This window comes from Halichoerus grypus, chromosome 4 (genome assembly GCF_964656455.1).
Source record: "Halichoerus grypus chromosome 4, mHalGry1.hap1.1, whole genome shotgun sequence".
In the NCBI taxonomy this organism is placed as follows: domain Eukaryota; kingdom Metazoa; phylum Chordata; class Mammalia; order Carnivora; family Phocidae; genus Halichoerus; species Halichoerus grypus.
In genome coordinates this window covers 57,730,722-57,745,187 of record NC_135715.1, presented here as the reverse complement: position 1 = coordinate 57,745,187, position 14,466 = coordinate 57,730,722, and the positions used below count along the sequence as shown (strand labels likewise).

At 34.1% G+C, this 14,466-nt stretch overlaps 2 protein-coding genes across 2 annotated transcripts in view; one reads left to right on the top strand and one right to left on the bottom strand.

Moving 5' to 3' along the window:
- The window catches only part of RB1 (RB transcriptional corepressor 1), a 152,208-nt gene that overhangs the window by 50,943 nt on the left and 86,799 nt on the right, over nt 1-14,466 (bottom strand).
- On the top strand, nt 5,321-7,314 carry LPAR6 (lysophosphatidic acid receptor 6). The gene has a single exon (XM_036099226.2). The coding sequence runs from the start codon at nt 6,024-6,026 to the stop codon at nt 7,056-7,058; it is 1,035 nt and encodes a 344-aa protein (XP_035955119.1). The 5' UTR covers nt 5,321-6,023; the 3' UTR covers nt 7,059-7,314.

Here is a 14,466-nt window from a genome sequence, read left to right as displayed (position 1 = left end):
AGGTAAACTACTTTCAAATTATATCAACACATAGTAATACTAAATTTGTTTAATTAAAAGATCTTTTTATATAAAATATTCTATTGACATAAATTATAAATGTTCATTTCTCAAATTGAAAGTTTTGTTCATGTCTGAACTTAAAAAATTTATCCTAATAGGCTTCAGAAGATTCTAAAGTGAGAAAACTTTTTTAATAAGTATAGATTTGAGATGGGAGAGAATGTTTAAGAGTCACATCTCATCACAACAAAAATTTGCTGCATTCAAAACAAAGTAAGTTTAGAGTATTATTCTTACATTTTAAAATTTCACTATTCCACACTTTATTTTGAACTTGAACAACTTTATTTCAGTTTAAGTTTCACACACACTCCCATCCAATTGTTTTATAAATCTCATATTCTCAATGTTATTTTAGGTACAAATCCAATTATGGCCATCAAAACTTCTAATGAGAAATCACTTTAGAGTTTTGATCAATTTTATAATAAAAACATGGCATCTTATTGTGCTTTGGAAAGAAACATTTTTATTTATTTATTTTTAAATATTTATTTATTTGAGAGAGAGAGAGAGAGAGCAGGGGGAGGGGCAGAATGAGAGAAAGAGAATCTTAAGCAGACTCCCCACTGAGAGCGGAGCCTGAGGCAGGGCTCGATCTCAGGACCCTGAGATCACGACCTGAACTGAAATCAAGAGTCGGACACTTAACTGACTGAGCCCCCCAGGCACCCCAGAAAAATCTTTTAAAGAAGAGTTCTATAGAAATACAAAGTAAAGTCTTTTTCAATGTTAAATCTTTACAGTATAACAAAATGTTAACAAAATTCCCCTTATGAGACTCTTGGCTTAAGCAAAGAATATTTCTTGTACATATTTCTTGTACAACCTGTTTTCAAAATTAGAAATCCTTAAACATAAAAAATGAAAAGTGACTCCTTGATTTGTTATACGTGAGAGTGAAAAAAACCAAACTAGCAGCTTAAGCATTCAAAGCATTAAAAGAATCAGAATCAGATACAGAAGCAGGAAGGGACCTCTTAGCAGTCAAACCCCCTCAATTTATAGCCAAGGAGCCAGAACCTTAGGAAGTTCAAATGACTGCATAACAAGCTTCTCTGATTCTTTGCCTGTGTGCTTTACACAACACTTTCACACTTCCCTATCAAAATGGAAAAAATTACAGATTTACATTTTATTGCCTACATACACAATTCTGTACTTCATTCATAAAGAACCTGCACTAGCAAATAGTCTTTTTCCTTCTAGTCTATCCATAGAGAAAAACTTTCAAAATATTTCAGAGATTTCCAGATATTTCGAGAAGTAGCTTACAGGACTTGCTAATCCCTCACTTCTTCAGATCCATGGTCTCTTACCTGTTCTTAGTCACAGAATCTCATCAAAGCCATGGACCCAGTCGTCAGGGGAATGAGTAAAACAGGAGTTTTAGAGATGTCAAGGTCTTTAGGTGGAGATCCCTTGCACTAGACTATCAAACTTTCCTCAGCATTAAACCAGAATTACCACATATATTTGGACTATATTAATCTACCAACATATGTTTCTCAGAACCATAATTTGACATTGGGTACTCTTCTTAAATTGAGGGCCAATGAGAAATGGCATATGTTCTGCCACTAGAAAACAACCTCCTATGGTCATTTAATGGTTCACCTGTAAAGAGTCACAATGTATTTCTGAGATAAAGCAAAGAAAAGTTTCTCCCTTGACACTCTGGAATGTTTTTTCATTAAATGAAAGCAACATAATCCACCAAGTTTTCCTTTTCTGCCTTGCATCAATTGCAGTAGTTTCTCTTAGCCTAGATTTTTCAAACATCATTATTTCACATATTGCCCCCTTCCCACCCTTCTCTCTCCCCACCTAACACTTGGCTTTTATTCTTTTGCTAATATGTAATGAATTTGTGTTTTAAGACTTTTTTGCCTTTTGCAAACTTTCATTGTGTTCAAAATGAATAATTTTTAGAATAATGAAAATGACTAATATATAGAATAATTTCTCACATTTAAACTTTTTTTTAAGGTTTTTATTTTTTTGACAGAGAGATAGAGAGAACAAGTAGGCAGAGCGGCAGGCAGAGGGAGAGGGAGAAGCAGGCTCCCCGCTGAGCAGGGAGCCGACACGGGGCTTGATCCCAGCACCCTGGGATCATGACCTGAGCCGAAGGCAGCCGCTTAACCGACTGAGCCACCCAGGTGCCCCACATTTAAACTTTTTAACTGTTCTATACTTTCTTTTTAAACTTTTAAAGTTTAGGTATAATTTACATTCAATAAAACACTAAAATCTTAAATGTTTATTAGTTCTATCAGTTATGACAATTTTAAAATTATCATTTGCTTTATATTCTTTTTGGAAGCAAGAAGGGTATAAATGAATAAATAGTTGATTCATTCATGAGTTGGTCTGTGACAGGCTAACAGGGGGGAAATGGAAAAGGGTGGGACTGGAAATAAGAAGACAAGGCATTATAACAACCATACAGGTAAGAGTGACAGGGTTACCCCAGAAAGGTGGCAGTGAGAATTAAAGGGGGACAAGATAAATATGATACCGCTATCAAGGTCAGAAAATAACCATTATAAAAATGAAGAGACAGTAAGAATGGCTGAGGAGCACACTTAACACATTATTTGTTTATAGTGGGTGTCCAATAAAGATTTATTTATTCATCCAACAAACTATTATGAGCCTATTTTTGAATCAGGCATAAAAAAGTCAGATTCTTACCTCCTCAATATCAGAGCTGTAGCAGAAATTTAGTCAAGATCTCACAAGTTGCCCAAATCTTTAAACTTCTAATAGTTAACTAACAGAATACTCTCTCTCAACCTGATAAAAAACGAGTTACACAACTAAATGATTTATACTATTATTATAGTGAATAAAACATCCACTTTATAGACTAGCTGGCTATTTACGTGGCTTCTTGATAAAATTAAAATTTGGAAAGTGAAGACTCACATAATGAGAGTCACTAAATTTCAAATCCGTGGTACATGTTTTTTCAGGACCCTAGAAAAAACTCAAGAATAAGTTGATTCACAGACTTAACTTTCAGAAGTATACAATCTCATATTAAAATAAGTTTGGTCTGAGGCTATCAAATACAAAGCACCTATTAAATATACTCAATTCCCTATATTTATTTAACTCCCTTTGTAAGCAGTTACTATATTTTTCAAATCTTAACCTAAGGTATTTTCAAGGTATCTAATTTCACTTTGATTCCTTAATTAGAAGTCAAATTAAGTATCTTGAAAAATCCAGCATTTAATAATCTTCTCTGAAGCAGACGGCCCCTCTGCTATTGCTCTTTTCCTTAACAGAAACAGTTTTCAACAAAAGTAAAGTTTATTACTATGATTCATTCATCAGCAAACATGTATCATTAACAGGGTCAAAACCTATGTAAGAATTAGAAATACAAACATATACTAATATACTGATAATAACAAAAAGCTTAATTCAACAAATAGTGATCTATAAGCACGAATAACTCAAACATGAAAAACTAGAAATGAATAGTTAAGTGAATAACAAGTCCAGTGAATAACAACATCAATATGTGGAAGAATATTCCCATGCAGAATTAATACATTTTACCTCTTTGTTTGAGACAATGCCATATTAAAATGAAAGCAGAAGTAAACAAGGGCAGGGCATATGACTGCTTATTATTTTATTTAATGATGACTAAAGAGATTATCAATTTAATAGATTACTAAGAAACTATAATAGAAAATTTTTCTCAATAAGAATACAAGCTTATTAACTACTCCTTATTTCATTACTATTCACCTGCCTTCTAATATGAACACTTACACATGCTACCTCTTTTTCATACCAGAGCGATACACAAAGAATTCAACCCTTTAACGTTTAAGTTTATTGATTATAAATAATACTCATTTGTTGGTGTCACTTGATTATAAATTTCCCAGTCAAAACAATAAAAAAAGAATACAATTTAGGCAAGATTCATCAACAAACAACAGAAGTTGCTAAACTTAATTTTATAATGAAAAAGGTATAAAATCAGCATAAAACATATTACTGCAACATATTACTTTTAAATTAGTTAGGTAATTTAGGAAGGAAAAACAAATCACTCTTAAATTCCCTAAATTTCCCTAATAGATACTTCGAAAGACAGAGTTTTGGCCCAAACTGAACCAAACTAGAAAACAGCAACAGTAAACTGTAACTGGATCTAGCCTTCTCTGAAAAATGGTAATTGAGAACAAGAAAAACATGTATGTGTCCAGTGGTATTGTCAATCCTCGAGGAAGTAACATCCATATTCAATTACCTCCATCCTGCACATACTTTATTCTTCCAAGTTCTTTGGACTTTAAAAAAATGAGTATCCCTTAAATATAAATATATTCCGAAACAACTCATAGGAGCTTTTAAATGAAAACAAAATCTGAACCATACATAGTTAATGTCATATTAAGAGGGGTAAGAGGCAGGTTGAGGGTAATGAAAATAAAATTATGAACCTAAAATTTAGGCAAGTAGTATAGCTTTTATTCTCCAAAACTTATTTCAATCAATTTAGGGGGGAAAAAAAGTTTGTTTAAAAAAATGCAACTTAGTTCTGTGCGTAAGTAAGATTAATACCACACCAAACATGAACATTCTTGAATTTATTGTTTGGTGAAAGTAATTTAAAAATCGGAAGTGCTCTAAAATATTAACTCAATTTTATAGGAAAGAGGAAAGAATGTTAGAAAATTGTTTATCAAAAATGGAAGAGATGCAGGATTGGAGCCATTCACAATCATACCAATTAAATCTTGATGTGCAATTATGCCAAACAGAAGTCAGGAGTGGCAAAATTACCACTGGTCAGTCAAGTATTTTTTACGCCTAAAGATTAAATTTCTCTTTTTCATAAGTCATTAAACAGTTTTTTCAATGCTATATTAAGATACCACAATTTCAATTTATACACACTCATATACATTTTATTTCTTTAAAAAATTCATATTCCAAACACAAAAGCAATCAAATAAGAGAAAAACAGGCTTAATACTGATTTCTTATTACCAAATAGAAATAAAAGAAAGGAAAGAAGATGGCCAAAATCCCAGAAGCAATTCCGCATAAAAAGAGTTAAAGGGCAAAGGCTCAGCTCAACAGCCAGTGACCATTTGCAAGCCTCCTAGGTATATTCCCAGCAGACACATTATCAGATTAAAGGCACAGTAAACAAACGGGGCTGAAACCTTTCTTTGTCCAAGCCCAGCCTCTTCTTCCTGTGATGTCATACTACAAATCTAGCAAGCCTTTCTTTTCCACATCAGAGAAAGCCCATCTCACAATACATCTGGCAACGGAGGAAAAGGCTTCAATTCAGCAAGAGCTAACACGCTTAGGAATTTATTTCGGAAACTTTAAAAGACTCTTCTGCTTACCACCATCTGGAATCCACTGCAGGAATACCAAAAAGGAAAACTTCATTTCAAAGGAGCAAGAAGTGAGACCAAACTGGGAATGTTTAAGTCTCTGAAAACTCTGCACTGAAAGCAAAAAAAGACTACTACCTTCATCTTAAATATATTGGAGCGTAGGGAAACTTTAATTTTGGAATATTCATCTTGACTACCGAAATACAAGTTTACCAGATGAGTAGTTTTCTTCCCATCTCAGAACACAGCTTTTCTTTAAATTTATAATCCAATAGCTTGGCTTCACTGACTACATTTTTCAAAAGTTGTTCGTCGGTTACCTAAACCCTGGATTCACGAATTTTCGGATTAGAAAATGAGAATATTTTCCTGTTGAAGAACCAAGTGGAAACTTTACAACAACGAATTTCATGTTTCTTACCAAGATTTCAAAGAAAAAGGAAGTATTTATAAATCTATCCAAAGATACAAAGAATTTGCAAATACTCTGGAGGCTATAAAGTCACAATCTGAATACCAGAGAAGACTGCAGCTGACAAAAGGACTTCAATTCTGTAAACTGGACGTGCCTTTATAATGGTAAGCAGTAACAGCTCCAATTGCTCCTATGATGACTCCTTTAAGTACACTTTGTACGGGTGCATGTTTAGTATGGTGTTTGTGCTTGGCTTAATATCCAACTGTGTTGCCATATACATTTTCATCTGCACCCTCAAAGTGAGAAATGAAACCACAACATACATGATTAACTTGGCAATGTCAGACTTGCTTTTTGTTTTTACTTTACCCTTCAGGATTTTTTACTTTGCAACACAGAACTGGCCGTTTGGAGATGTACTTTGTAAAATCTCAGTGATGCTGTTTTATACCAACATGTATGGAAGCATTCTGTTCTTAACCTGTATTAGTGTGGATCGGTTTCTGGCAATTGTCTACCCATTTAAGTCAAAGACTTTAAGAACCAAACGAAATGCAAAACTCATGTGCATTGCTGTGTGGCTAACTGTGATAGGAGGAAGTGCACCAGCAGTATTTTTTCAGTCCACCAACTCTCTGGGGAACAATTCCTCAGAGGCCTGCTTTGAAAAATTTCCAGAAGCCACATGGAAAACGTATCTCTCAAGGATTGTAATTTTCATCGAAATAGTGGGATTTTTTATTCCTCTAATTTTAAACGTAACTTGTTCTAGTGTGGTGCTAAGAACTTTAAATAAACCTGTTACATTAAGTAGAAGCAAAATAAACAAAACTAAAGTTTTAAGAATGATTTTTGTACATTTGGTCATATTCTGCTTCTGTTTTGTGCCTTACAATATCAATCTTATTTTATATTCTCTTATGAGAACACAAACATTTGTAAATTGCTCAGCAGTGGCAGCCGTAAGGACCATGTACCCAATCACTCTCTGCATTGCTGTTTCAAACTGTTGCTTTGACCCTATAGTTTACTACTTCACGTCAGAAACGATTCAGAATTCAATAAAAATGAAAAACTGGTCTGCTAGGAAAAGTGACTTCAGATTCTCTGAAGTTCACAGCACAGAGAACTTTATTCAACATAACCTACAGACCTTAAAAAGTAAGATATTTGACAGTGAATCTACAATATAAGCTGCCTGAAATGAAACCGCTCGGACTACACTGGGAACCTCCAAGTTCCTTCAACTGTGAGAAGTGTTTTCTTGGACAACTATTTCTCCACCTCTGAAAGAAAATAAACACGTGGACATTTTAAAGTTAATAGTATAAAAAATTGTATTCGATGTGTTAAGCATTAAAATGTATTCTATTCTTGTATACACACCATTTTATTTTTCTGAGCCATTTTGACCTCTACCTTCCTCTTCATTAAAAAATCCCTAAAAGATTTGTTCAGAGTCTAAAAGTGACTATGATTTAAATCATGTGGTGACCATGTGTGCTGTTTAATTTCTTAGCAATTTTAAACTAAATGATTTATAACAATTAAATGTTTTATGTATTTAATATTTTTATTCAACATATCTAATTTCTATTTCAATTTGAATTGGAACTACTAATTGTGTTTCTTGAACTATAACATAAATGAGAAAGGAGAATAATTTGAAATAACAAGTGGTTTTGGAGTGTTCTTTGAAAAAAATAGCTAAAAATGTCTTCTCTAGAATAACAACACACTAACTATTTGGTGATCTCGAGCAGTTACAGATAATATTCAGGCTTTTGTCTTTGTAGGCAATTCATAAGAAGCATGTGCTATCTAACCATGTAGTATGTATACTTTAAAATTATTATTTTGATCTATTTTCTGGATATAACAGCGCTCAATTTCAAAATAATATATGCCACCAAAATTGAGAGGGAAGAAACTAACAAAATGCTGTTTTGCTAGGTACATTTAAAAAAAAAATACTACTTGGAGGTACATTTCAAAGGTATATTTTGTCACAATAAGTAACCTGTATATGTATTTTAAGTCAGAAATACCACAGATAGTAAGATAGTGAAATACAAGACTTGGTGCTTAGAAAGTGATCAGTAAATATATAATTTCCCTTCTCTCTTTTGACCATTTAAAGTCAAATATTGAACAGCTGAAAATATTATTTCCAGTAGGCAAAATGTTAATGTACATCAAAATAATTTATAAAGTAAAAACATAGTTCCTTATGTAAAAAGCACCAAAACTACAGGGTCAAATAACTCAGTACAACTACATTTTCATTTTCTTAAACACAGAAAAGGTATCGATTTGAGCTATAATTTAGGAGATGTTAAGTACCAACTACACTAAAACGTTTTCATTTTCCAATATACTTTCTTTCAAATTCAAGCAGTTCTCCAAAGTTAACTAAAAAAGAATGCTTTTTATTTGAGAAAAATGACATAATTAAATTCAGCATTCAATGTATTTGATTTTTACATCTAATCTTTCAAGTCCTGAACACAACTTTGGACAAATACTCTTTTTTTTTAAATCGATAAAAGTTTATTAAGTGAAGATACAGAAGAAGCTCTCAAGAGCGAGAGGGGTCCCAACAGGGTTGTCGTGGACAACTACTCTTAATTTAAATTTGATTTTTGCTGTTCTCTGGGCTTGGGCTACAATGATTTCAGACAAATCATAGTCATTTGCTAGAGAAGTAATCTATTTTCAATAAAATAACTGGGGGATTTTCTTTAGGTAGCCATGGTTTCCTTTAGATAAACCAAAGGCAAAATAAATCCTTCAAGTCTTCAATTTGCCCTGTAGTACACCTTTATTTGATATCACTCTTCAGAAAATAAATATACCTACCACTCTTGAAAAGCAACTAACAACTTAATGATGTGGAAAAAAGGGGTGAGAGTTTGTAACTCAGATTTCTCAGAACTTTCCTTGGCTTCAAGATCTGTGAGCAAGATCTCAAAGTATGACTATTATTTTAAAATACAAGCAAAACAGTCATTAGATATTTGTTTTTACTGTGATTACTGGAGACATTTTTGTTGCCCTCTTGTCAACAGAAAGATGAATCAAAAGTTTTGTAAGATTTTTCACAAAGTAATAGCTAACAAATAATGAATACTAGTTTTATCTTCTAGAACTTCAAATCCTGGGTAAAGCTTAACTACATGGACAGAAAGTATACTAAAGTTATTTTCCTTTGTTAGCATTGCATGTTATGGTAAATTACATACTCAAAATTTTCTCTTTCTTCTTTCCCCAGAAAGCCTCTTGAGAACTCTTGAGAATTTTACTTTTTTTACTTTAAAGTGATAGTACCAAGCCCTCCCTCCCAAAAAACTATGCCCACTGTTTTTAACATCTTTGTAAAAGAGTAGATGATTTAACTAATCTTCTGTTCCACATTAACGCCCTTCAAAGGAACAGAAGATGAGAACATTTTTAAGGTTTGGAAAACAGCTCCTCAGGATCCTAATGACTGGTTCTAAACTCAGAAATGACCTTTTCTGAGAAAATAACAACTAAGTAACTAGTTTATTAAAAGAATATATGTGCTGTACATAATACATGTACAAAAAATTTAAAGAAACTGGAGATACTACTTCATCAAGGAGTTTTGACTTTATATTCTACATTCAAAATACTGAAAGTAAATTTGAGGTATAAATCTTATAGATACTGGTATCATAAAGATTAGTCACTCAGTTGAGGAATATAAAATATAATAAAAAACTTCATATAAAATTTCATATCCCCAACTGAGAAGCATTTAATTCACGACTCATATCTAAAGCAACTGCTTTTTGGTTCTGTAATTTTGGACCCCTAATGAATGAACCAGATATATGATCTCTTGTCGGTATATTAAGTCACTATTGCCTAACAGAATCTTCACTACCTCTCAACACCCAAACTTTTTTAGTACTTACATGTCAATCCAACCCCAGATGCAAGTAAGGGAAGATATAACTTGGTGCTCTTAGTTGTGAATAAATACATAGAAAATTTTATAAAGTGCTTACTAATGGATGAATGTTAACATAATCCTAAGGTAAAATGTTTTTAAAAAGCTCTGTTGGGCTGGGCTGGAAATCAAATTATCCATTTATAACATGATCTCCAAGAAATAAATTCTAAATTAAAAGGAACTAATGGACAAACATAAGGACACAAAACATCTTTAAATAGACCAGAGTATTTAATGGTCAACAATATTACTTAATTACATTTTCCAGAAATCAACATATACACTTCCCTAAAATCACAAATTCTTAATTACCTATTTAATCTCTTTCTTCATCCTTTTTACCTGATGCCTGTTACCCATTTTCTGACAGTCAATTTTACAAAAAAACAAAGAATTATCAATTAAACAGGGCAATAGATCAGGATAATAAAATAGTATGAAATTAACTCTAGGCCAACTACTCTATCAAGTCTTTCCCCTTCCTCCTGCTCTCAAAAAAGATTTACTTCAATAACTCCTTAAAAGGATACAAAATTATCTCTCATCACACTGTGATTCAAGTGCTGAAAAACAGAATCCAAGACACAAGACCCCAGAAACAGAGATAATTCATGAATTTAATAATCACTTTTCAACTCAAACCTTACTTTACTCATATAGAATCAACTCATCAACTAATTTTTGAAAATAATTAAAATTTAAGTAAAGAGTAAGAATGAGAAACAAGTATGTGTTATATACTTAAAGCCAAGTTATAGTTAAAAGCCACAGGGTGAATGTGCTGCGTTCTATTAACCTTCCCATCAAAATGACTTCTGGTAAATTCACAATTTAAAACTAAAAGAGCCTATAGGTCATCTTAACTGAAGAATTAAAGGGCTAAGTAACTTGCATAAGGTCACAGAACAAATTAAGGTAGAGCCTGGATAAGAACTTGTTTTTTTTTTTTTTTTTGACTCATCGATTTCTTTAATGGTGGCCAGGGAAGTAGCACATGCAAAGGCCCTTGGGAGAGAACTTGGTATACTGAAAGAACTAAAACAAAGCTAAAGTGGTTGGAGATATAGGGCTGAGACCTTACATGTACTTATAGGCCATAATAAAGCCATATTAAGATCTGAGGAGATATGGAAAGCCCTGAAGAATTTCCAGTTAGGAGAGACATGATAGATTTGCATTTCAAAAAGATTCCTCTGATTACAGAGTAGAGATGCATTTGTCTTCAGCAAAAAGAAAACAATCACAATAAGAGATTATTTATTCAATTTAAACTTAAAGAGCTGTTCTAATCCTTTTTTATGTTCTTTCTCCCTTATTAAAATGGCCTTTCTTTTTTGAAATGATGCTGATGAAAGATAGGAAGAATATTTTAATGTCATCACTTTGTAAAATTAAATGAGCGACCCTTGTAGAGAAATTGGTACATTCATACACTGCTGATGGGAAGAGAAAACGGTATGATCCTTATGGATGGGAATCTGGCAATATCACACACACACATTTACTCTTTGAGCCAGCACTCTCATTTCTAGGTATGTACCCTGAAGACATAATTTCAATAATGTAAAAACATATGTACAAGGTGCAGCACTATTTGAAACTGTAAATATTGGAAACTACCTAGAAGTCCAAGAATAGAAGACTGGTTGAATAAATTGCAGCACATACACAATGTAGTACCATGCAGCTGTAATCAAGAATGAGAAAGAGCTCTATGAACTGATATGCTCAGATTCCCAGAAAGTGTTAAGTGAAAAAAGTAGCAATACATATGGTAGGCTATCTTTGGTATAACAAAAGGCAAAATAAAACAGCATACATATATTTGCTTATTTTTACCAAAAGAAACACAAGAAAGATAAACCAAAAAGCAAGGAATAGGGGTGAGGAACAGCATAGAAAGGATATTGAAGGTTATGACACTTATCTGAGTGTAAGACTTTGGGAAACATGTTAATGTTATGTATCAGGAATCAGAAACTCTTTTCTTCAAGGGTCAGATAGTATCTTAGGCCTACAGACTATATGGTCCTGTTGCAACTTCTCAACTCTGCCTTATAGCACAAAAGCAACCACAGACAATACGTAAGTGAATGAGTGTGGCTGTGTTCCAATGAAACTACAGAATTAGGTGGTTGGTCTGTGAGCTGTATGTGCCACTTCTTGTTCCACATAGTCAAAAATCTAAAGCCAACAAGGATGGGAAAGAAAAAAACAAACCCAATCTAGAACTACATCCATATTAGTACATGGCAGGTAATAGCTCTCAATCACCTGTTGAATGAATGAATCTTAAAATTCTATTAAAAGATGGACATGGGTTCTAGTGTGTGTGGGGGGGAGGGGGGGTACCTTGAGCTCACAACCCCGAAATCATGACCTGAGCTGAAATCAAGCATCAGATGCTTAACCGACTGAGCCACCCAGGTACCGCACCCCCTTCACTCCCCCTCCTTCCTTTAAATAACCATTGTCACCATTGTTACCATGTGATATTGGGACTACTACAATTACATTCTCAGCCTGCTTCCTTTTTTTTTTTTAAAGCTTTATTTATTTATTTGAGAGAGGGAGAACACAGAGTGAGAGGGAGACTCAGATGCCCCGCTGAACAGAGAGCCCCACACAGGGCTTGACCCCAGGACCCCGAGATCACAACCCAATCAGAAGGCAGACGCCCAACAGACTGAGCCACCCGGGCACCCCCTCAGCCTGCTTCCTGCTTTCTTCCCTTCAACCATGCAGGACAGGTCAACCAGATTTACCTATTAAATCACCACTTTAAACCAGTCACTTAATGCCCAGTTTTGGGGGGTTTTTGGGGTTTTTTCTTTTTTTTTTTTGAGAGGGAGGGAGAGGTGGGGGGAGGGACAGAGCAGGCTCCACGCCCAGCGCAGAGCGTGAAGTGGGGCTCCATCTCACAACCTGAGATCACGACTGGAGCTGAAATCAAGAGTTGGCGTCCTAATGGACTGAGCCACCCATGCGCCCCTGTCCAGTTTTAAAAGTTGTCAGATTCTCCATTGCCTGAAAGGGAAAGTCCAGTTTCAAAGTTCAACATTCTCCAAAATACAGCCCTGACCTCTTGATTTTTTGGTTTATTTTCTCTCTCCCAAATAAGATTCCTCCACTCCTGGTTGGTCTACTACACGTCCTGTGTTCATAACTCTCATTTTATTGACTCTAGACATTTAGGCACATGACACACTACTTGCCCCACCCCCACCCCAGTCAATAAAACTCACTGTGCCCCTCTTCTCTGATAAAATCCTTTTCATCCTCCAAGGGCCAGTTCAACTCCTAAACAAAATCTTCTTTGATAATGCTTATTGTCTGTACCACGTTTTTTTTTAACTGCCTTTGTTAGTTATCTTTTTATCTTCCTGATACCTCAAGCTCCCTGAGGAAAGGGATTATGTTCTGTACTTCTTTGTATTCTTTATAGCGTCTAACATAGGTTGAAATAGAGGAAGTAGAGATTGGAAGGAAAGGGCTTAAGAGTTAAGAACAAATTAAATATTATTTACCCACCAGACTGAAGATTAATTTTTTTCCCTTTTTCTATTTTTATTTTAATTTCAGTATAGTTAACATACAGTGTTGTATCGGTTTCAGGTATACAATGAATTGATTTGAAGATTTTTTTTTTAAGATTTATTTATTATAGAGAGAGAGGGAATCCTTAAGCAGATTTCCCAGAGAGCGCAAAGCCCCACGTGAGACTTATTCCCAGGACCCTGAGATCATGACCTGAGCTGAAATCAAGAACTGGCCACTTAACTGAGCCACCCAGGTGCCCCTGAAGATTAATTTTTAATAACTAATATGTATTTACTTATATAGTACCTACTCTAGGTATTTATCAATGTAGTTCTAATAAATATCCTATACTTACACACAAAAATGTAAAGAAGATAAAGACTGCCTCTTGTATCATCAAACCTATGTATGGTACACTTAATTCATCAAAAGCCCAAGGAAGAGAGGCAAATTTTCCTTTGTCAATACTACTCTGTGACACAAGAATTCAACTCTTGCAGTTATCACCCTAAACTTGATTTACCTTAAACGTTACTACTGAATTCCCCCCTTTAGATGAGGTTATAGAATTACTGAAAGAAACCACTGTGTTCTTTAAAACATTCTTCATGTAACTATGGATTTCTTTTTTGGAACAACTATTTTCTAGGCCTGTTGTATCCTAGAATTTTTCCCACTTTTTTCTCTCTGCACTCCTGTTTAACTCTTAAATCCCACAATTTCTCCTTTCTTGGATTTCTTTTTTACTTTGCTAAATCATATTCTCTAGTAATTTTATTTCAAAAAGGATAGTCAAGAGATAAACATTCTGCATCCCTCGATGTCTGAGAATTGTTTCATTTTACCCTCCTGTTTGACATGTAGGTTAGATACAAAATTCTATGTTATCAGATATCCAGTACTCCTGCTAAGGACTTTGATGCTGATCTGGATCTTATTCCACTGTAAATAACTTACTTTTTTCTTGCTGGAAGCTTTTATCATTTTCTCACTACCTTTGGAATTCTGCAATTTTCACCAAGATGTATCCATATTCATTTATCCTGCTTGGACCTATGAACCCTTTCCACTGGAAGCCTCCTGGC